At 42.8% G+C, this 24,183-nt stretch overlaps 1 protein-coding gene across 3 annotated transcripts in view; it reads right to left on the reverse strand.

The window, feature by feature from the left end:
* DMXL1 (Dmx like 1) overlaps positions 1–19,935 on the reverse strand; it is a 209,517-nt gene extending 189,582 nt beyond the window's left edge. For 2 of the 3 annotated variants that reach the window (XM_060235556.1, XM_060235559.1), the window contains exons 1-2: positions 19,440–19,935; positions 670–795 (exon numbers count right to left, since the gene is read on the reverse strand). In XM_060235556.1, coding sequence (XP_060091539.1) covers positions 670–795; positions 19,440–19,526 — 213 coding nt within the window. In that variant the 5' untranslated portion in view covers positions 19,527–19,935. The remainder of the gene's footprint in view (positions 1–669; positions 796–19,439) is intronic. The other variant, XM_060235558.1, reaches the window with a different exon arrangement.
* Between the last annotated feature and the right edge of the window lie 4,248 nt (positions 19,936–24,183).

Genomic DNA, 24,183 nt, shown 5'->3' on the forward strand with positions numbered 1-24,183 from the left:
ACCCCACTCTGCCATGGAAGTGCCCTTGGATGAATTACACATTCTCACACTATCACAGGGCTGTTGTGATAATAAAACAGAGGAGAATGATGTAAGCTGTTTTGAATCCCCATTATGGTAAAAAGTGGTCCCTTAAATAAATAATTAATATAGTTGAAGATAGGGAGGCAGATAAAAGGTTGGCTGGTAGCTGAGAATTAGAGAAGGAAGCTGGAAAAGTAGAGAGGTATGAGAGCTTTCAGTGAAGGGAAAGAGAAAATAATGGGAGAAGGGGAAATGTGATGCCCTCCCCAGTCCTTGTGGGTCACCCGCATGCTGGTCCATATTTTTCAGTCAAAATGGTCAATTTTACATCAGTCATTAAATGTTATAGATCAGTCTTGCTCAGTCTGTGTGCATTTGGCTTATACGCATGTATAACTCTGCAGCACAACTGTGACCAAACTAGTAGTCATGAAAATATTATTTTCTAAAATGGTAACTAGGTACATAACCAGTTAACAGGACCGCAGGATTTTATAAGCAGATTTCTAAATAGTCTACATACATGGCCTTGAGAATGGCCAGAAAGTACAGTTTTAGAATTACCGTCACACAGGTTGATACTGAAAATATTCAATTAAAAAACCATATCAAAAAGCAGCATTTAATAAAAGTATTACCACTTACCTTCCCTTGTTGCATTGAGCAATCCACACATCCCACTTGTATATTGCCATGTTTTGCTCCAGGAATTATTTGTAATCTTTCAAAGTCAGTTCCCAATATCACAATATCACAGCCTGATGCATATGCCTACAAAAGAATTAGAAAGCTGAATATTTCTGTTAAATCAAAAGGAAAGCATAGTTAACTATCAAGAGGAAAGCACAGTTAACCAGTCAGATTACACAGTTCTCTAGCTATATTTAATTTGTTGGACTGAAGATAACACACACAAAAAATGGTTTTTTGGGGGGGGAGGGAGGTGTATCCTGCAGGCCATTTCCATGAATGAAATTGCCTGTAAATTAGCAGAACAGGACACTGGACTTACTGTGAAGGTTCCTTCTTCTCAAGGGCAAGGAAGGCACTCTGATATGCTTCGGTTCTTCTCACATCCCTGGAGGCAGGAAATTGCACTTTTCATCTCCAGAAGGAGAAGCCCACCCTCAGTCTGAAGACTTCTGCAGCTGCTAAGAGTTCACAATGTGTGCCAGATAGACAGACAGACAAGTCTTACAGAACCCTATGAAACAAACCATACAGGTAAAGATAAATGTTAGAACAGCGAAAGAACAATGAACATGGAGATTGGCAATCAGTCACCCTTTAGGAAGTGCAATTGGCTGAATGGAGACTGCTCCCCACTCCAAACAAGAGTGGGTCCAGAGTGTCCTCCTTGTCCTTGAGAAGAAGGAACCTTTACGGTAAGTCCAATGTTCTGTTCTCTTTCAAGAGGAGCAGCACACTCGGATACATTTGGGATGTTACAAAGCTCATCTGATCCAGGGAGGGAAAAGTGACTGCTAAGCATAGAGATAATGGTAGACCTGCTGTAGGTCTAACGAAATGCTGCATCAGCAATGGCAATAAAGTTCACCTTGTAGTGTTGTCTCCGATGCCCAGATAATGGCCTTGCAGATCTGTAACTGATCCATTTGTGCTGAATGCAGCTGACACAAAAGGACTTCTTGTTGAATGAACTGTGATCCCCTCTGGGACTTGAAAGCCCTCCGATTCATATGCCAAGGAGATGCAGTCCTTTAGGCACCTGCTTAGTGCAGTCTTAGAAATCCTTTTAAGAACATAAGAGAAGCCATGTTGGATCAGGTCAATGGCCCATCCAGTCCAACACTGTGTCACACAGTGGCAAAACCCCCCAAAAACTATCCCTTTGTTAAAGGGTGTTAAACAAGACTGTCTGTTAGCACCTACCCTTTTTAACCTTTACATAAACAATACGATCCCATATATAAAGGAAACAGCTATATATAAAAGAAACATCATGCTCCAGTACTGGCTGGCCAGGAAATTCCCATTTTGCTTTATGCAGATGATACAGTCCTTTTGTCGAGATCAGAAGTAGGACTTCGGAAAAGTCTAAAATCATTTATAGGGTATTGCACTCAAGAGAGGCTATCAATTTTTGTTGTTGTTCAGTCACACAGTTGAGTCCGACTTTTTGTGACCCCATGGACCAAGTTACACCAGGCCCTTCTGTTTTCCACCATCCTCCAAAGTCTGCTCAAAATTTGTGTTAGTTATATCAGTAATGCTGTCCAGTCATCTCATCTTTTGCCATCCCCTTCTTCTTCTGCCTTCTGTCTTTCCCAGCATCACAATCTTCACCAGTGAGTGCTTCCTTCTCATTTGGTGGCCAAAGTATTTGAGCTTCAGCATCTGACCTTCCAGGGAACAGTCTGGGTTGATTTCCCTTAGGACTGATTGATTTGATCTTCTTGCAGTCCAAGGGACTCTCAAGAGTCTTCTCCAGCACCACAGTTCAAAAGCATCTATTCTTCTGTGCTCGGCCTTCCTTATGGTCCAACTCTCACAGTCATACATTACTACTGGGAATACCATCGCTTTGACTATACGGACTTTTGTTGGCAGGGTGATGTGATGTCTCTACTTTTTATTATACTGCCCAGGTTCACCATAGCTGTCCTCTCAAGGAGCAAATGTCTTTCAATTTCATGGCTACAGTCACCATTTGCAGTGATCTTGGATCCCAGAAATGTGAAGTCTGTCACCACTTCCATGTCTTCCCTTCTATTTGCCAAGGAGTGATGGGGCCGGATGCCACGATCTTAGTTTTTTTGATGTTGACTAAATCAAAAATAATGGTCTTATCAAACAATTCCTCCTGTAAACGGAAACCCTGGTATGTCATGGGTGAGAAAATAGAACAGGTGAACCAATTTAAATATCTGGGAGTGACATTCAGTCACAATCTATCTTGGAAACCTCGGATTAGTGCAGCTTCAGAGATTGCTAAAACAAGCTCAAACGCTATCAGATATTTTTTCTCTTGGGGGGGGGGTCAGTATGTACCAATGGCCATTGCAGTTTTTAATGCTAAAGTAACTTCTCAGATTTTTTTTTTGGTGCGGCCATTTGGATTAATGCAATTTCTGAATCCCTCGATCGTATACTTCAGGATGATGTCCCTCGGTGGGGAGGGTGGGGTATAAATCAAATTAAACATAAGCATAAACATTCTTCATTTTTCGCACAGGATAGCAGGGGTTCCTAGGTGTGTGGCTGGAACTGCACTTAGAGTGGAATTTGCCCAACACTCTTTGGAGTCTAGAGCCTGGATTGCAGCTTTTAAACTGACACTGAAAGTCCTTTATTTAGCACCAAATGCCCAAGCTGGCACCTCTTACATCTCCTAAAGGAGGACAATTACAAAAGTGGTTGGGAAAGATATCTAGATGCCAGATTTGAGTTACTGGGCTTTCTTCCAACAGCCTGGAATGATTTAACTTACCAGGAAGCTTTGAAGCAGACTAGAACAAGGTGATCAATCTTAACCGGGCCAGTACTTTAGATCGAGCAAGACACGTATGTTCCACTCTGGCCCTAGATATTCCTCCTCCTGAGTCTCTTCCTTTGTATACTAAATCCCTAAAAACACCTAGTCATAAATGTGCTTTCACTCTTGCTAGGCTTAATTCTTTTCCCACTGAGCTGACAGGTCGGTTTTCTAAAGTCCCATACTCGGATCGCTTATGTGGTTGTGAGTCTGGAACTGTAGAAACACTTGGCCATCTTCTATTATTTTGTCATCAGTGATAGATTCCTATATCAATTTGGATAACTCTCATTCTTACCAAACACCAATTATCAACTGAACTTTGGGTGGTCCCCTATTGTTGTTTGATGTGAATCCTGAAACCACCTATTTTGTTACAAATTTTTTAACAATAATTTTATCTGTAAATCAGCAAAAATCTGGATTGATCTGATTGTAGTAGAATCTGGTAAATATTTGACAAAAATGATGATTTTAGGTGAACGATAGGTTTTATTAGAAATTCCTGTTTTAATATTTTATTCACTTTTAGATTTGATTATTTTGACTGTAATTTTTGAATTCTGTGAATATTGTGAGTAATGCTGTATATCCATATATGTTTTGATAATTGATATATCCTGGTTGAGCTTAAGAACTTAGGTCATGGGAGCTAATAAAGGAAAGAAAGAAAAACATCCACAAAAAGGGAATCTGACTTCCTAACAGCTTGCTTCTTCTGATATAAACGTGAAGTACTCTGTGAAGGTCAAGTGAGTGCCAATTCTTTTCTCTAGGATGAGACAGCTTAGGGCAGAAGGACGGTAAATATATCTTCTGTGAGCTGTGAAAAGGCGTGTTGACCTTGGGAATGAAGGTGAGATCTGTGCACTGAACCATCATGTCCTTATGGAAGATGCATAAGATCTTTCTGATTGAAAGAGCACTTATCTTAGACCCTTCTTGCTGATGTAACAGCAAACAGGAAAAGTACTTTCAGAATAAGGAACTTCCTCAGAGATTCAAATGGAAGACTGGTTAGAGCCTGAAGAACAACATGAAGTCTCCATGAGGGAAACCTGTGCACCCTAAGGGGCTGAGACAAAGTAACTCCTTTTAGAAATCACTTCACTGTTGGATGCTTAAGAAAGTACTGTGCTCAGAGCGGAAGCCTGGTGACAGACAGTGCTTGTTCTTAGACTCTGAGAGAATCCATTCTGTAGGAAGGTCAATAACTGAGGAAGATCCAGGGAATATCGTTGCAGGCATTTTCTCTTCTGCCATCTGACAAAAGCCTTTGTAAATTCTAGAAGTGGATATTCTCTGGGCCGCCATCATGATCAATGACCAGAGAAACCCTGTGTGATAAGCACTAGACTGCCAAATCTCCATCCTGTCAGATGAAGCCAAGCTGGATCTAGATGAAGGATGGGACCCTGGGTTAGCTTACTGGGCAACAGTGGAAGCTCACATGGAGGATAAATTGATTTCAGCAAGCTCCTGGGCCAGAATGAGGTCAGGCAAATCAACTCTGCCTTCTCCTGTTTCATTTTGTTCAGAACCTTTGGAAGCAAAGGTATGGGGGGAAAGACATAAAGAAAGCCCAATGGCCAAGAGGACATCAGAACATCCACTTGTTCTGCTTGCTGACACTGGAGTCTCAAGAAGAATCTTGGTGTCTTGGCATTTGTTGGGGAGGCAAGTGAAACACACAGTGAAACAAAATGTAAAACCAGGAATTATACTGTTTCCTGCCTGAAGAACCACTCCCTAGAGCAGTTGAGCCAATTTACTTAAACATTTGCTGAGCTGCTGATGTTTTCTGCTCTGAGAGAGGCAAGATGTTGTTCTGCTCAGGATGGTTGTTTCCTGTTGTAACTTCCAGACTTTGATACCTCCTTAGCAGTTCACGTGTGCCTTGGCCATGGTGTTGTCTGTCCATAAACGTATGTTCAATTTAGATGGATTGTCTTGGAAGACGAGAAGTGCCAGTTGAATTGCACACAGTTCGAAATGACTGATGCTGATGGAAGCTTCTTGATGGCACCAGGTCCACTGCACATGGCCCAGTGCACAATGCACCTCTGTTGCAATCTGTAGGTCTGTGGTCACTTGGAAAGGTTTGCTTACAAGTGTTTCTTGGTTGTACACCAAAGGAGGTCCTTCCTAAATGCTGATTGATGCTGACTCTAGTGTGCTTTTAGAGGACTATGACACTTTGATATGGCAACAGAATCCACTGAAGTACCCCAGAGTGTGCCCAGGCTCAAGGAACTGACTCAACAGCTGCAATTATGTAACCAAGCAGATGTCCTAGGATTATCACGTCTATTGATTTCACAAAGCAAACCTGTTTCATGGTCTGAACAATCTTCTCTGCTCTGTCAAGTGAAAGAAACGCTTTTTCTAGATTGAATCTATCACTGACCCCAAATATGTGATGACTTGGGCAGGTGTAAGTTGGCTCTTCTGGAGGTTGATTAGGAAGCCATGACTGGAGAGGCACTAGATAGTGCCCTGAATGTCCCTGTGTGCCAGCTCTTGTGAAGGTGACCTTATAAGGAGGTTGCTGAGGTAGGGATGGATATGGATTCCTTTGACACACAAGCTTGCAACAAGTAAGATGATCAGTTTTGTGAATACCCAAACGAAATGGCAAGACCTTGAACTGGAAGTGTTTTCGACCAAAGATGAATCTCAGGTACTGTCTATCCCAGGGAGTTATGGGCATGTGAAAATATGCCTTGATCAAATTGATGGAGGCCACAAAGTTCTCTGGTTGCAGGGCTTCCACAATGGCCTATAAGGTCTCCTGGAAGCCTGGTGGGACAACATAGGGCTTGCCCGCCTTCTGGCTCCCCACCCCCAAAATGGGGAACTATTGTCTCCCTTTGACTCATTGCTCCAATGGCCACAGAAAGCTGAGTTGAGTAGGCCTGATGGACCGATAAAGGCCATTCCAGTTGATCAGTAGATGGTGCAGTTTTGGTGCCTGTTTCTTCATGATCCAAGCCAAGCGATTTACAGCCTATGGTTCTCTCCAGGAGCTCTGCTACAGTAGGATGGCTGGGCAGGTGGGTTTTCATGGATTTCCTACTCTGCTGCCTGGGGTTCACCTCCCCCAACTCTCCATCAGGTTGGAGATCTCACTATGACTGAAGTACTGGGCAAAAGGCAAACAGCCTCAGGAAATACTAGGCTAGAAGAACAAAGTTTATTTGTTAAACAAAGGGAAAAGCACACAGGTGGAAAGAGAAAAACAAAGTGCAACCGAAGGAGCTCCTTAAAGAAAAATCTCAGGAGCTCCCTAAATCCACTGCTCTCCCAGGTGGAGATGTAAAGTGCAATCAATCTCCTGCCTCCAGGGACTGTGGGAAGAGGAAACCAAGCATATCAGAGTATCTTCCTCTCCTCAAGAGATTATATTTTTACTGAATGACATCACTGTATATAGACAGTAAAAAAGCTTATGCAAGGTATAATGTTAAAACTACCATTGCTGACAGCGAACAGAAGTGAGACACAAGGAAAACAGAGACATGATCACACACATACTGAAGGAGTACTATTAGTCAAACAGAAACAGCAATACATGGAAATAAAGTACGAGGGCATGTGTTCCCTCTAGGCTGTTAGTGTGAGTTAGCTCACAGTTTTTTAGCCTCTAGCTCACACATTTTTGTCTTAGCTCAGGAAATATAGCCCCAAAGCAAACTAATTTATGCAATAGCTCACACCTTTAATGCCAGTAACTCACAAAGTAGAGTTTTTGCTCACAGGACTCCACAGCTTAGAGGGAGTTAGTGAGCGCATGTTGTAAGTTTCTAAATATTTAGTAAATCCTTTAAGGCAACAGTTTATTTTATAACACATTAATACAATGTCATTTGACTGTGTTGACTAGTGATACCAAGTGTGCTCTTATGGCTACCTCTTGCACAATGATCCTTACATAAACAGAACAGGACAAAACTGTTTTTGCTCACTCAAAAATAGGGGAGGAGAGAAAAAAGGAGGTCAATTTACAACTGTAAATGAAGGAATCAACTTGATAATCCCACTACATTGTTCTGCCCGCTAAAACTGAACTTTTGTGCTGCTAACATTAAAAATGTCACTTTATATGCAATGTGTTTGTTCTGTTTCAACAAGTGATAACCTGGCTTACCCAATCAATCCCTTCACATGATTTCATAAACACACAATACTACTGATTTCAGTACTCTGGGTTTCGAATAATGCTTTCCACATTGGCCTGTGTGTAACAACTTGCTAGAAGTTTCATTTTGTGCAACTAGTTGCATGTCATACTGCTGTTAAAGATTACAATGCAAAATAATGTTAATAATTAGCAGCTATTATAGCTAAAAATGAAACTCCCATGTCCAGATACACCATACTTCTGATCACCAGATACAATGGATGAGGGGAGAAGCTATATTTGCTTATGATCTGGCTATGGGTTTGCCAGAGCATTTAAGTGGTCACTACTGAAAACAGGCTGCTTTAACTGAACTGTTCTAACAGGACAATTATTATGGCCTAATAATGCAACACAACTTGCTCTCTTGGTCAATTACAACAATCATTGTAATTGATTACAACAATTGAAGGATTGAGTTTTCTTTATATAATAATTAATAAAATGAGGCTGCATTAACAGAAAGCAAGCTGGTATACAAACATTTTTTTAAAATCACATGAACTGTTAACCTGAATTCACTCTCAATGAAAAGCAACTATTATGTACTGCATCAAACTGCTTAAAGAACAGTTTGATTGCATTATTTTGTTCCCTCACACACTTCAGTGAAGGAAACACGTTAGTTGGCATACATTTATTTTATTTTAGATAATTTATATTCCGACCGTTCCCAGACGGGCTCAGGGGGGATAGCAACATTTTAAAACAGTAAAACAGCAATTAAAACCAATAAAAGTAGACAATACAATTTGGTGGCTCAGATATACTGAACATCAGATAATATAAAATCAGTATTTTAGCAGAGGTGGTATCACAGCTTAGGGTCAGCCGATGGGATAGGACACCCGCTGCCTCAACCAAATGCCTGGTGGAATAGCTCTGTCTTACAGGCCCTATGAAAAGGTAACAATTCAGTAAGGGCCTGGATCTTTGAGGGGAGCTGATTCCACCAGACTGGGACAAGGCCGAAAAGGCCTTGGCCCTGGTTGAGGCTAGTCAGACGTCCTTTGGGCCAGGGACAGTCAGCAGATGTTGAGTGCCAGATTGCAGTGTTCTCTGGGGCATATATGTGGAGAGGCGGTCCCAAAGATATGCCAGTCCCAGGTAATGTAAGGCTCTGAAAGTTAAAACTAAAACCTTGAAACTGATCTGGTACTCAATTGCAGTTTGCGCAGCGCTGGCTGGATGTGTGCCCGGTTAGGCACTGTTATCAACAGCTGAGCTGCTGCATTCTGCACCAGCCAGAGTTTCCGGATCAGTCGCAAGGGTAAGCCTGAGCAGAGCAAGTTACAGTAATCTAACCTGGAAGTGACTGTCGCATGGATCACTGTAGCTAGGTCCTGGAGGCACAGGTAAGGCACTAGTTGCCTGGCCTGCCAAAGATGGTAAAAGGCAGACCGAGCAACAGCTATGACCTATGCCTCCACTGAAAGTGAGGCATCCAGAGACACTCCCAAGCTCTTCACTGTCTGAGTCAGCACTAAAGACATACTGCCCAGGGTTGGGAGCTGGATTCCCGATCCTGATCCCTCCCAGCCCAGGTACAGGACATCCATCTTAGCTGGATTAAGCTTCAATCGACTTTGCCTCAACCATCCCGCCACAACTTCTAAGGTCAAGGTCAGATGGCCCGGGACAGAGTCTGGGTGGCCATCTATCAACAGATAGAGCTGGGTGTCATCCACATATTGATGACAACCCAGCCCAAAACCTCAAGCAATCTGGGAATTTAGATGGATCCTAGAATGTAGTCCAGGAATTTGTTCAAAACTTCTATCAACCAATATGACTCAGATGTGAAGAAGAAACAGTATGTTCAGGATACAGTTCAGTCTTTGGAGTTCTGGTTCATCAGTATCACACTGGTTCTCCTTCTCCTTCTCTCACTGTAGAAGACTGCACTATCCACAGTAAGCTGCATTTACTGTCATGATGATTTATTCTTTTCTGTAACCACTAAATTTGCTATGACTTACAGATTAAAACAATACATTATTATGATCTGAAAGACTGCTGAAGGGACTCATATGCCCAGAAGCATACCTTATACTGAACTAGTTCTTTTGCTTCACTACCCACCTATATCACCCCTTGTTTATCACTCTTTGAATAATAATAATAATAATAATAATAATAATAATAATAATAATAGATTTTATTTATATCCCGCCCTCCCCGCCTAGGCGGCTCAGGGCGGCTAACAACATTTCACACAATTAACATAAATAGGTAAAACTTTAAATTTAACAATTAAAAAGGGGTTAAACATAAAAACCAGTTAATTAAGTTAAAATACCGTATTTTTTGCACCATAAGACTCACTTTCCCCCCCCAAAAAAAGTGGAGGGAAAAGTGTGTGCGTCTTAAGGAGCGAATACTGCAAAAAATTCACACAAATGCCTCTAAATTCACACAAACAGCTCTAAAAACTAGGTGCGTCTTATGCTCAGGTGCGTCTTATGGAGCGAAAAATAATTACATTAAATATATCTGGCAGCAATAAAATTGTTTGGCGCTGGTTCTGCCAGTTTAGATAGTTCTGTGATCGTATTATAGATGGCGGTTCTTTATTCTTAGCAACTCAGCAGTCGATATCGGCATAGGCTTGTCTGAAAAGGGCGGTCTTGCAGGCCCTGCGGAACTGGTCAAGGTTCCGTAGGGCCCGCACTTCCTCCGGAAGTTGGTTCCACAGTGCCGGAGCCGCGGCTGAAAAGGCCCGTGTTCTGGTGTTTTGAAGTTTGACCTCTCTCGGCCCAGGGATGGTCACTTTATTTTTACCCATTGACCTCAGTGCCCTCTGGGGTTCATATGGGGAGAGACGGTCCCTTAGGTAGGCTGGTCCTCGGCCATATAGGGCTTTAAAGGTAATAACCAACACTTTGTACTGGACTGTGGATGGGAGCAAGAATCCTAACTAAATCTAATTGCTTATAACCAAATGATATTCACCTAACCTCTCTTTCTTCCTACTCAGCCTGTTGCCTCCTAGTCACCTGGTAAGAATGACAGACTTTTTATAGATCACAACAGTGGCACCTCATTATCTTCTATCCTATGCTGTTGCTGTACTGCAGGGTTTCCCAAACTTTTCTTTCTCGTGGCGCAGTTATTTTTACACTTCTCCTTCGTGGCCCACTAAAATTCAGGGGTGGAGCCAGAAGACTTTGTGGGTGGAGCCGGGAGACAGGAATTATGTTATTTCCTGTGGTGTCACTTCCAGGTCAAGGGCCAAGTGATGTCACTTCCAAGGCACACTGAACCAAAACTCCACCTTTTCCTGTGATGTCACTTCCAGGGCACTCCCCCAAAACTGCCTCTTCTTCTGAAGTAACTTTGTTTTCAGAAAAATCTCTCTGAAACTCATGCTGAGCCAAAACGGGGGTGGAAAGTGGGTGGTCTGCAACTTTTTCATACATTCCCAGGCTCCTCTCTTTCCACCCTCACACCTGCATGCACCTATCTGTTTGTGTGTTCTTCTCCAGCTTGCAAGCACTCCTAATGCCCATGTTCAATTGCCTGCACCACCTATACACCCCTTCCTCAACAGCACTGGCCAGTGTATGCAGTTGGGAGTGCTGTTGCCATTGCCATCAGGAATACTAGTGCTGTGTACCACCCACACTGGGCCCTGGTAGCTGCTGTACCTCAAAATATGCTGACACATTTAGTAGGCCCTTCCTTCAGCTGCTACTACTGAAACCCTTCCTCAAGCTACAACCAAACTTGCTTGGTTTCAAGAAAATCTTTTCACAGCTATTTTTCATACTTTTCCTTGACTGAAACACTGGGAAATTGCTGTGAAAGGTAGCAGAGAATTGTACTGCAATTAATGAATTAATTTCAAGTTATATAAAGTTCATACAAGCGTTTCTGCAGTTATCCCAAAAAGGATAGTATTTATGACGGGCTTGCAGCTTTTTACTGGCTGTGTTTCCCATGCCTTTAAAAGCAACCTGTTGTACAGATATTTAGCCAGTGAACTTCTTTCATCCTTTTAATATCTACAGGAGGAGTTTAATTTTGGTGTCAGACAGCTGTTAAAAGCAGGACCAGTAAAATGGTGCCAAATTCATGTTATCATCATTTCCAGCGCTGTTGCGATATACAGCAGTAATCTCCAATAATCTCTTTCTGCCCCACAACTCTCACTCTCACAGAAATCTCATAGAAAGGCCAGCTGGCTACAACTGGGGGTGCCAATTTTTCATGTCAGCTCCTATGTCTGCAACAACAGTATGATGAACAGAAAAGTTTCATCCAGTAAAAATGAAAGAAAGAAAGGGAAGGGAAAGGGAAAGGAAAATAACATAAGAGAAGCCATGCTGAATCAGACCAGTGGACCATCCAGTCCAAAATTCTCTCATACAATGCCCAAAAAGCACCAGAATGTCCACCAGTGGGGCTAGGACACTGGAAGCCCTCCCACTGTTGCTTCCCCCCACCCCCAGCACCAATAATACAGACAGAGCATCCCTTGCAGATGGAAAAAGAAAGAAGGGAGGACAAAGGGGGGGGAAGCCTTACTCACCATCAGATTGCCCCAGCCAGCAAAAATTCTGCCCAGGGGTCGTTTGGTAAAAAAAATAGCTACTGGAATGCCCACTCCCTGCTCCTCCCAGCTGAAAAAAACACACACCCCTTCTTTGCTGCCCAGGCTTCCCGGGAAATCTCCCAAAAAGAACATACTGCAAGGCACATGAAAGCTCATACCTTGAAGAACACTTCATCGATCTAAAGTGCCAGTAGATGCCAGCTTTTCTCTCAAACACTGGGAGAGGGGAAGAAGGAAGGAGAGGCAGCCCAGCTCCTCTATGCACGACACAGAGACGGGGGAAGGAAGGAAGTCAAACAGAGCTCAGGCTTTGCAGCCTGTGTCAGTCTTCAAGGCTAGCTTTTCTCTGCACAACCGAGAGACAGGGGAAGGAAGAAAGTCAAATGGAGCTCAGGCTTTGCAGCCTGTGTCAGTCTTCAAGGCTAGCTTTTCTCTGCACAACAGAGAGATGGTGAAAGGAAGGAAGCAGAGCAGAGGTCATGCTTTGCTGGGGGCGGGGCTAGCTTTGGCTTTTCTTGTGACCCGGTAGTGAGGCTTCTGTGGCCTGGTGCCAGGTCCCAACCCTGCAAATGGGAAACAGTGCTGTACTGAGTGCTTGAGAAAGTTGTATTATGGCAAGACCTGCAAATTTATCCAATCATATTTTAGGAATAAAAATCAGGTCACCTTCTTCATTCAAAACCAGTGGATTATAATGTTTTTTTAAAGATCAACCTGGCATCAGCTTTCAAGAACCAAAAGTCCACTTTGCAACCAGAGTCCAAGTCAAGTGTAAATCATTCCTGAACAGTTTTTGTGCATTATAAGATATCATTTTGCACAGGAAGTGCCAGGCTAACCAGCTAACATGCTAATGTGCAAATATAACAATAACAGTACATAACAAATTTCAATAACTGACAACCCTGCAAACCAAAATGTTTCATTAGGTAAAGTACACACGTGAAAACTTTTCACGTTTATCCATTATATACATACATATAACAATGTCTATCCTACATATACATAGTTTCTGCAGGACAATGACTTGTTTACAAAACACAGTTGACAAAGAACCTAATTCAGTGCTGATGCCCTTTAGATTTAATAGTACCCTATTAATTACCAAATTCAGCATTATTCTCCAATCATAGAATTTTCCTCAAATGATCACTACACTGTTTTATTTAACAACATATACTTGCTCAACACGAATATGAAGTTAGTTCACTATAGTACAGAGAAATGTAAAGCTAAACTCCACAGAAAGGTTACCTGGCCTTTATACTGTAAAACGAAGCTGAGTCCACTTGGGCCAAGGAATGGCATGCAACAAAGTGTTTTGTTTAGGACTAGGTCATCAAAAGGTAACTACAAAAATAAAATGTTCATGTATTGACTGAAAACACGTTTGAGATCAGATGCATCAGAATGAAGGAAATGCCTCCAATACACTTTCCCACCATTGACATACTAGGGGGAAGAGATTTGTGGCTACATCACTATGGGATGTAGCCACAAATAGTATGACTTACCTAGCCAAAATAGTAAAATCTCAAGTACTAAAAATGTGGTGCAGGAAACGAAACGTTCTGGCATTTTCTCCACCTATCCACAACCTATTACCTAACAATGTTGTGCTGGGTCTTAAAATACTGCGTGCATTCACAGTACACTAAAATAATGCATTTTGCAACTGGAGTTCTGCTATTCTTACACAGTAAAAATCCAGTTGCGAAGTGCTTTTTTAGTGTAGTGTGAACTCTCCCATTGAACCTGATGATAGAGAATTTAAATGTTTTGTCATTTCATTTGTCATTTCATAAAAGTTACAAAAATTAAAATCCAATTCAGTATGATAAACACTAGAGAAATCAATCAAAATATGCAGGAAGGCATGTTAGTTCATCTGGAAAAAAAGATCAAAAGCAACAGTAGCACAATACCTTTAAGAGAACCAATTAAAACATCTCAAAGGAGCAAGCAGGGTTTGTGTGTGTGTTCAACAGAACTGGCTTCACACTAGATGTAATGAGAAAAACAAAAAGAAACAGGAGGTGGGGACATTGCTTGCTAGGCATGAAAAAGCCAAGTGTGTAGTTTTGCAGCAGTCTTAAAGCAGAAAGAAAAGGTGTTCCGGCATGCAGCCTGATCCTATGCTTACCTTCTAAGAAGTAAATCCCAAATAAGAACGCATAGGATAGTATCCTTAATTAAGTTATACTGCGCTAGGTGCAAAGATGATCTCAGGTGATATCAGACCCACCAGGACAAAAAAGCAATGGTTGCACTCCCTTTGAAATTATTAAGACAGAAGTTATTCAGACTTTTTTCTAGCCACTCAATGTACAACTTATCTGTAATGCTACAGCTTTGGGGTCTGAACGGAAGGGCTGTCGGGGGGGGGGGGATGGAGATCAAATGTAATCTCCGCTTCTACAACATTGATATACTAGGGGGAAGAGATGTTGAAGCTGACCTTCCTTTACAATATTATTTAAAATATTTCATTATTGTTGCAAAGACCACCTCCAACATCGCTTTCCCCCAAATATGTCAATGGTGACAATACGGAAAAGAAATTTTAGCTATTTCCATGCAGTAATTATCTCAGATTCATTTGCTTATTCATTGGCTGTATAAGGCTGGAAAACAGAGGTGGAAAGGAGCTGAACTTTCAGCAAGTAAAGAAAAGCTCTTCCAAGTCACCTCTAAGGTAAAAATGCCTTAAGCTATTTGTGATGTAATCACCTCAATGCAGCAACTCCAACAAGCAGTTAATGTTGACATTACCATATTCTTGGACTATTTAGTCAACAACACTTATGCTTACTTTTTCATTTTTAAAACCAGGAAGAACCAGTCAAACACTGATAAACAGGAATTTTATTTGATGCCATAGTAAAAACATGGAAGGGGAAAAGTTCCCTATATCAATGAGGTTCCTCTTACTACAGGCTGGATGGCGCCTTAACTATCTCTTCTACAAGTTTCCCAAACCTGGAGACCTTGCAATATTTAATGCAATGCCATAAGCATACTATATGGTAGGTTTAATAAAAATGAATATTTGGCTAGGACCTGTCTTTGCAATTCTGGTTGCATTGGAACTGCAAAATCTCCACTGCTATTTATATGCGGACCTACATGCTAAATATTTAAACTTGATTTTAGCTAGTATGTCAGGCCTTTCTGACTCTATTAAGGTTTATCATCTCTTGAATGATCGTCTACCACAACATCAGTGCATGCACAAAGTTCTCCTTCAAGTCCTAGAATCTCTAGGTGAAGAGACTCAGGGTAGCAGACTTAAGAAAATTCTTCTGCATAAGACCTGGGGTTTGCTAACAGTCCAGTCATCTGACACAGTGTAAAGCATTGAGGAAGTGAGCTCTGACCAACAAAATCTCATGCTAAAATAAGTATTATTAATCTTTAAAACACCACCTTTCTTCTGTTGTACAGTATATAGTCAGTTCATATGCCTAGACTTTGAAAGTGAAAGCAATCTTCATAAACATTCAGGAAACTACTCTAGCTCAGGAAAAGGCTCCCATTTTTACTCTTAAATTGCCTTTTCAGGTTTGGTCTGTATGGTTTGCTTGTTTTAAACGCATAAACACATACATATTCTTATAGTGCAGATTGTTCTGTTCTCACTCATGCATGCTTAAATGCAGGGCTTTTTTGAACAGGAACACACAGGAATGCAGTTCCGGATAACTTGGTGTCAGGGGGTGTGACCTAATATGCAAATGAGTTCTTGCTGGACTTTCTCTACAAAGAAAGACCTGCTTAAATGTCACATGCTTCAATTTTGCCAAAGTTTAGATATGAAGCTTTTTAATAGTACTTCAGAATACAATGTAGAAAACTGGCTGTAATCTTTTTCTTCCTGCCTACTGCACCTTTCCACCCAGACATTGTGCTTTCTGCACAGTTGCCTGGAAAAGGGGAGGTACAGATCTAAGCAATTTGTTAAATACAAATTAAACAATTCCTATCCAGAATGGTATTCAACATAACGTTTCATGTGAAAACATCTTTATTTTGTAACCACAAAAGTCATTTCCAAATATTATGCATTGCTTGCAATTTTGGGGTGTATAAAAATTCAGTAAGGATCTTCGAGTACTGTGATCTGAACTCTCTGCTCACGACCTGAGTTCGATTCCGGCAGAAGCTGGATTCAGGTAACCGGCCCAAGGTTGACTCAGGCCTCCATCCTTCCGAGGTCGGTAAAATGAGTACCCAGCTTGCTGGGGGGAAAGTGTAAAAGACTGGGGAAGGCAATGGCAAACCACCCCGTAAAAAGTCTGCCGTGAAAACGTTGTGAAAGCAATGTCACCCCGGAGTCGGAAACGACTGGTGCTTGCACAGGGGACCTTTCCTTTCCATATCAATACAGAAAACAGCATCTCTTGTTAACAAGAAATTTTCAAAATGCCTTTTGTGAGCTCTATAGACAAGCAACATAATTACATTTTCCAGTCTCATCTGCTTAAATGTTTATTCAGCAATAGTCCTGAAAAAGGTGCTTCAGCATCAGTATGTATTGCTGATTCCCATAACAGCCAATGAAACCAAGTCATTTTATCCAGTATTTGAAGCCTAGACCACTGGTCCATCAAGGTCAATACTGTTTACTCAGGCTAGCATTAACTTTCTATAATCTCAAACAGAGAGGTATTTCACATCACCTCCTACCTGATCCTTTAAAAACTGGAGATGCTGGGAAGTGACCTTCAGAGCTTCGACACTGAGGGTCATAACCCTTGTCTTTCTCCACTTCTATGCATGCATGAAAAGTTAAAAATGACTTTCACACAGTTTTCTACATTTTTATACACTGTGCTTCTTAAGCTTTCTGTGAAAAATATTACACAAACAAACATGGCAAGTCTGAATTATATAATGGGCCAATGTGGACATCACTCATATGTCCAAAGAGAGAGGAAGTGGAGCTGTCTTTATCTGCATATAGTATATTCAGGTGACAGGGGCGAGCCTTCCTCCTCTTTTGTGCCTTACTTCCTTGCAGTATCTCTTTCAGTGTCTCATTTCTTAGCCTAATACTGGAACTGAGAAGGACAAAAAAGTGCTTGGAACAACCACTTAAGAGAATGTTCTGATTTCCTTTCACGTACAATCTATGTAGTGTACAATCTGCGAGACAGTGTACATTTGAATTTTATTTATACATGTGTTAAGTACATTCAACATATGTACAGATAAATGTTTGATCAAAATCACATATTTATCTAAGCACAGTCATTGGTTCTTGCTTACAGATATATGTGTGTACCTTCAAGATGTCCATACACGAACATGAACAGGACAACTGTGTAAATACCGTGGACACATAAAAAGAAGCAAGTCAGTCACCATTACATCTAGCTTGGCCCTACATGGCATGAACCTCTATTCCACAGCCACAATCCAGGAGAGAATAACATTAGCAGAAAACATTTTTTTTTTTTAAATTAAGTATTCCTTCAACTATTGAGGATCAACACAGATGTAAGGACCCAATTATTCAAATATTTTAAAACTTAACTCATACTAACACTATCTTGAACACATAGTTAGCAATGTAATACATTGTAATTTGAATTTCATTTTTATGACTGATTCATTTCAGTGGAACTTTTAAGCTTCTAAAAAAATGGAGGATAACAGCCATGTCTGAAGACCAGTGAGGGTGACCATTTGTTTTTTAGGCGTTGTATAACCTACTATTAAAAGAGAGATGTTACAAAGCTGATCAAAATGCAGTATTAAATAACTGGTTACCTGTGGAAATCTAGACCTCCTACTCAGCAAGTCAGAATAAGGATGTCTTGAATGAAACACTGTGGTTATACAATTTCTAACATCTCAAAAATAATATGGCAAACACAAATTACAATAGAAATGGTGGTCAGTTTTACAATGCTACCATATCCTGAAAAATGACATTCTCAATTTCATTATAAAGTGACCAGCTGACAAATAGAACATGAAAACGTACGATTAAATGAAAACAAAGGATAATCAAATAACAGATTATGTAAAACACTGAGAAGTAAGACAGAAACTATCCTGGAATGCATGAAAGCTCAAAAGTTTTTTCTGATTATTATTTAGAAAGATAGCTAACTGCTTCACTACTTGATAGCATTAAAATACAGGGAAAAGATGTCCCCTATATCCAAAAAATAAAACACCAGTAATAATAAAAATGATGGGGTTTTTTAGATAACATAAATATGGTGCACTATCCTAAATATCATCAGCTATAAAATGCTAAAAAAATCTACCTGTTGTGTAGAAAATTCCTTTCATTCTTGGTGGCAGTGCCACACACACTTTTACAAGTATAGTTATGTAAATATGGAATACTTCCACTACACAAGTCACAAACTTAATTTTCAAGTATATTGCCTTTTGTTACAGAAACTCAGTTCTAAATGTTGTCAGATTCTAGCACACAGATCAACAGAAGCATCTATTAAAAATCAAGAACAAGAACAACGTTCTAATGATGCCCACGGCCACAAGGATTGTTAAAGAATTGTCTGTAGCATACAACTTACTTCATACCTAGTGCTCAATTTAAGCTAGGACTGAGTTTCTGAACCTGTCCTTATGCTCGGCCTATAAGGAAAATAATAAAGGAAGTGCCTCCGAGCATGAGAGAAATACCTTTCTTTTGTATCCGGGTTTAAGGGATATAAAATGAAAGCGAATTTAAGCCCCATCATCTCTCTCTCTCTCTTAAATTGATCTCAGTTTTTATGTGGTTTATTAGCGCCAACAAATTGTTTTAGCAGTACAGAGCAGAAGAAATGGTGCCGGGACGGGGGGGGGGGGAGAAAGAAGAGGAAGGGGCGGGATTTGAAGCCTTCACCTGACCCGGCACATAGAAATCGACGGTCTAACCTCATATTTTTAACACCAAAAAGGTGGAGCAGATGGATCCTATGTGCTTGTCTCAACAAGGCACCTGCCTAGCCAGCCGTCCACCAGTTCCATCCCTGACGCACACCGCCTGCTTGATCAGCCACCCGGCTCTTCGTTAGCCGAGGCCAAGCTGTGCCCCAAGTGGGACAAGAGAAATGGCATGGCAGCATGGCCAGACCTTGAGGAGGAAGTTAGACGAGGGGTGAAGCAATCTTGGGATGAGAGAAGTAAGCTGATAGGAGCCGGCAAGAAGATTCGCTCACCGTGAAGGGATGCCCTCCGATGCTTCCCACGGAGAAGCAGTTGTCCCCGGGGTTGACGGCCCCCGTCAGCACCTGGTGCAGGTTCATGGAGGGACTTTCGCCTGGCTCCTCGGGCCCAGGCCAGCCAACGTCACCGCAGGCAGGGCGAAACTGAGGCAGCCGCTCGGCCGCTGTTAGTCCCGCAGGAGGCGGCGGCGGCGGCGACACATAGTGTGAGGATGAACCTCTTCTCAAGCACCTCCCTCGGAGGCAGAGACTACGTCGCCGTCGTCCCTGTCACGAGTACGCGCAGAAAGATGCGCGCGTTCCTTCTTTCTCGTACCGACGCTTAGCCACTCTGAGCCGGCTTACAGCCTGTGAATTGAACGCTCGCGAGAACTACGGAACCGTGATTTCTTTCTTTTCACCCAACAACTTTCTTCTTCTCTGCCCCCACCCCTTTTCCCTTCAGCTCTTGCACAGGGAGTTGCCCATGCAGTGACTGCGTGGCGTAAATACATCTCTCTTATGGGAAGGAGTCTCCTCCCCGCACAGGCGCTTTTCATTTTAGGGAAGAAACGCCGGGGGAGGGGGAGAATGGGAGCGTTTGAGCAAGCGCAGTCGCAGTCACCTAAGGCTTTCATTCAATGCAGGGGGTAGCTGGCGTCGCGTGATCGTGGCTGCGGAGGCGGAAGTGTCGTGTAGGCCGCAGTCCGGTTACGGGCGGTAAAGAAGTTAGTATATTTAGTTTCTGCAGGGTGGGTGCAGTTCTAGTTTGTCCTCCAACTGGTTCGATAAAGGGTGATGTGGAGCCTGATCTGAGCAGATAATGAGATAAAGGCTACAGCTGACGTCTTCTGTCTTTGCACAAGTGTGAAGGAAGCTACAGCAGTGCTATTAAGCATATCGACGTCTATTGTATTTCTGCCCACCTATCGAACTAGAAGGACGAACAGAGTCAAATCATAGTGGCGGCCTTTTATGCTTTGCTCTTCTCTCGTGTACAGCTCTCCTTCCCCTGTCCGGATTGCATGTGATCCAGCGATCCAGTTAGGCAATGATGATAAACTAATTAAGGAATACGAAAAAACAAACAAACTTCTGTGCAGCGAGGAGTTCGTGTTGGTGTGTTTAGTCCCCTGTCTCATTTTCAGAACAACCCTCTAAGGTATATAAGGGTGAAAGAAAGTGACACCTGTAGTGTGACAGTGGCAGTCACCTGGTAATTTTCATGACCTAGTAGGGATCTGACTAAATCTAAATTTTAAATGGGAAGCAGTCGGGTTAGAACTGATAAAAAGAAGTACTTCATCCAAAGGGAGATTAACACATGGAATTCACAGCCACAGGGGCTATAATCAAAGAGCTTCAAGAGGAGTTTGGATAAACATGGAGCAGAGTTCAATCAGTGACTTAGCCACAGTGTATTGTTGGAATCCCTGTCTGGGGCAGCGATGTTCTGTATTTTTGGTGGTTGGGGGGAGCACAGTGGGAGGGCTTCTAGTGTCCCTGCCGAACTCCTTATGGCACCTGTTTCTTTGTTTTTGGCACTGTGACACAGTGCTGGACTGGATGGGATGTTGGCCTGATCCAACATGGCTTCTCTTATGTTCTTAACAGTTATGCAACAGTGGCTCTCAGTGTTGACTTGATTGTGTTACCCTATGTAGCCCTCCTTTTTTGATGACGGCAAAGTAACTTGAAACCCTACTTTGTATATTGTGTATGAATTTATTCAAATATGTTTATCCCTTGATTCCTACTGCGGAGGAACGCCATCTTAGTTAATGTTGGTGCTTCGTTGGAAGGGAACATTAAACTACTAAAGCAGGCTTTGGCCTAGCCTCCCTTCATCCCCTCCTCCTTTCCAGAGTTAAACCAGCGCCTCTAGGGGGAAAGCCTCCTAGAGGGGCAGGAAGTTCTTTAGCCTTCCCCTCATTGCCTCCCCCCCTTCTGGAGTTAAACCAGCAACTCTAGGGGGAAAGCCTCCTAGAGGGGCAGGAAGTTCTTTTATTTATTTGAGTTAGGCGGGAAAAGGCGAGTTCTCAGCTGGTGCTCAGGAAGAGAGGTTGCCAGCCTGTGGGCTCCTACCTGTGGGACCCCAGGCAGTCATTCACAAGGTAGGGCCAGTTTACACCAGGGACGAGAGATGCGTTTAAATCCATCTTTTGTTTGTCCTTCTTGTTGCTGATCAGGTGCTGTGCTAAACTTTTACATGTAACTGTTTTTGTTTTTATTTTTCTTTCTCTTCTTATTAAACATTTTTACTGTTTTGAATGCTGGCAGTCAAACTCTGTACCACATAGATCCCAACCGCTTAGACCACGCTGCTTTATGAAGGGGGCCCTGGGGAAGGGGGAAGGTATGCATTTGGATAAGGTGCCAATCCTCCAGAGGTTCCCCGAAGAAGTGCTGTGGTCTCTGTGATACCCAAGTACAGGGTGGCAGAGGACCTTGAGGCCTGGCCTCAGAGCTGGAGAGGGGGATTGGGAGTCCTGTTCCTCTCAATCTGAACCCCTAGACTGAGCAGGTGGTGGCAGCGAGCCCAAGTGGCCGGAGGAGAAATAGCTCCCTCCAGGAGTTGGCGACTCAATAGGGAGTTGACCGGGACCGGGTCTGAAGGCAGAATCGGGCCGGTTCCGTCACACCTACCTTTCATAATACAGATAAGAAGCTGGTGCTGGAAACGAGTTGTGTCTGACACTCTTGGTGATTCTGTAGGCCAGCTCTCTCTGTATTTTCTGATCTTATACTGTTTCTTTGAGTTGTTCCATGCTCAGGAAAGGAGTACTTTGCTCAGTGCTTGTTTTGTAGGAAAAAATCCACTAGACGCTCATTTGCATATTAGGCCACATCACCTGCTCTGGGAGCATGTGGCTGCCACATGGCAGGTCAGGCTGGATGGAGCCCTGGCCAGCCCAGGTTGAGCTCCGCTCCTGTGCGCTCCAGAAAAAAAGTCCTGACTCTGCTTATTTAGTACAATTTGTAAGAGTAGTATCTGAGGTGAGATTTGAACTGGCAGCAGCCTGGGTTAAAGCTCAGCTAGGACTTCCTGCATGTGTGCATATGCAGTAAACTATGCTGCAATCCTAAACAAAATTGCAGTCCTCTCAGTGTGTTTAGTAAATAGGGTTAAGGACATAACTGTTTAGGATTGCACTGTTAGAGATCACTGGAAACTTAAAATAGGGGCATAGGCAATCACTTGATTTTAGGAATTCTTACAGTTCTTTTTCTAACCCAGTCAACCATAAAAAAGCAGACCTGTCACAACATTGTGATCATCTGTGCTTGCCTCACCATGGCTGAAGAAAAAGTGTTTATGGTATATTTCTGCACTTTTTCCTATCTAATACACACTATACTTCCTTGAAAACAATGTAGAGAAATGTAGTGAAATATATAAAATAGGGACTGTGACGAAACCGGCCCGATTCTGCCTTCAGGCCCGGTCCCGTCAGCTCCCTATTGAGTCGCCAACTCCTGGAGGGAGCTATGTCTCCTCCTGCCCCTTGGGCTCGCTGCCACCACCTGCTCAGTCCCGGGGTTCAGATTGAGAGGAACAGGACTCCCAATCCCCCTCTCCTGCTATGAGGCTAGGCCTCAAGGTCCTCTGCCACCCTGCACTTGGGTTTCACAGAGACCTCAGCGCTTCTTTGGGGCACCCCTGGAGGATTGGCACCTTATCCAACTGCATGCCTTCCCCCTTCCCCGGGGCCCCCTTCTTAACACAGCGTGGTCTAAAGCGGTCTGGGGATCTAGGTGGTACAGAGATTAACTGCCAGCATTTAAAGCAGAAAAAACATTTATTTAAAAGGGAAAAGGATAGGGGAAGAAAAACAAAACAAAAACAGTTGCATTTAAAAGGTTAGCACAGCACAGCACAGCTCAGCAAACAGCATAACAAAGAAAAGTTGATTATAAACGCATCCGGTTGGCCCTGATCTAAACATGCCCTGCCCTTTTTGAATTACTTACTTAGTCTGCCTGCCTGGGGGGCCTCCCCGGCAGGAGCCTCCATTGCTCACCACATGCTCGCTCGAGCGCTGGCTTCCAACTGAGAAACTCTTCCTGCCTAGCACATGGCAAGAACAACCGCACTTCCTGCTTCTCTAGGAGACTTTCCCCCTAGCGTTGTTGGTTTGGCTCTGGAAAGGAGGGGGGGAGTGAGGGGAAGGCTACAAAGCCGGCTGAATGGATTTACTGATCCCTGCCTTTTTGGATGAAGCACCAACACTCTCAGATGGCGTTTCTCCACACGTCCCCCTCCTTAAATTCTGAGCCGGAGGGGTTGCCTCCTACAGAGGTGACCCCGTAGCAGAATCCAAACAAACAAGGAGAAACCCGTTAACCAAAATATTTCACAAACATTCAGGTATTTCTCCAATAATACACAAAGTCCAGCACCCTAGGTGCCCATGTCCTTTCTGGACAAAACGTTGCATGGCTGCATTCAGAAGGAATGTCCAGTCTTTAAGATGTACTCCTCCGTCTCCCAGGACCACCTCTGGAGTTTGGTGCTCTCCCTCCGTTGCTGCTGTGGCTGGGGTGAGTGGCCCATCAAAGGAGCAAATTCCTGGCGCCACATCTGAAGTTGGAAACTGCCCAGTTCCCACACAGTTGCCTCTTTATCCCTCATTGGTGGAATGTTCCCTCTGTCCACTCTGTCCTCCCAGAAAACTACCTCTGGTGCTCCAAACAATTGCTGTCCCAGCTTCTTTTTGTCTCCTTCCTTCCTACCTATGTGCACCACCATGGACCTCGC

Source organism: Heteronotia binoei, chromosome 4, assembly GCF_032191835.1.
Source record: "Heteronotia binoei isolate CCM8104 ecotype False Entrance Well chromosome 4, APGP_CSIRO_Hbin_v1, whole genome shotgun sequence".
NCBI classification, from domain to species: domain Eukaryota; kingdom Metazoa; phylum Chordata; class Lepidosauria; order Squamata; family Gekkonidae; genus Heteronotia; species Heteronotia binoei.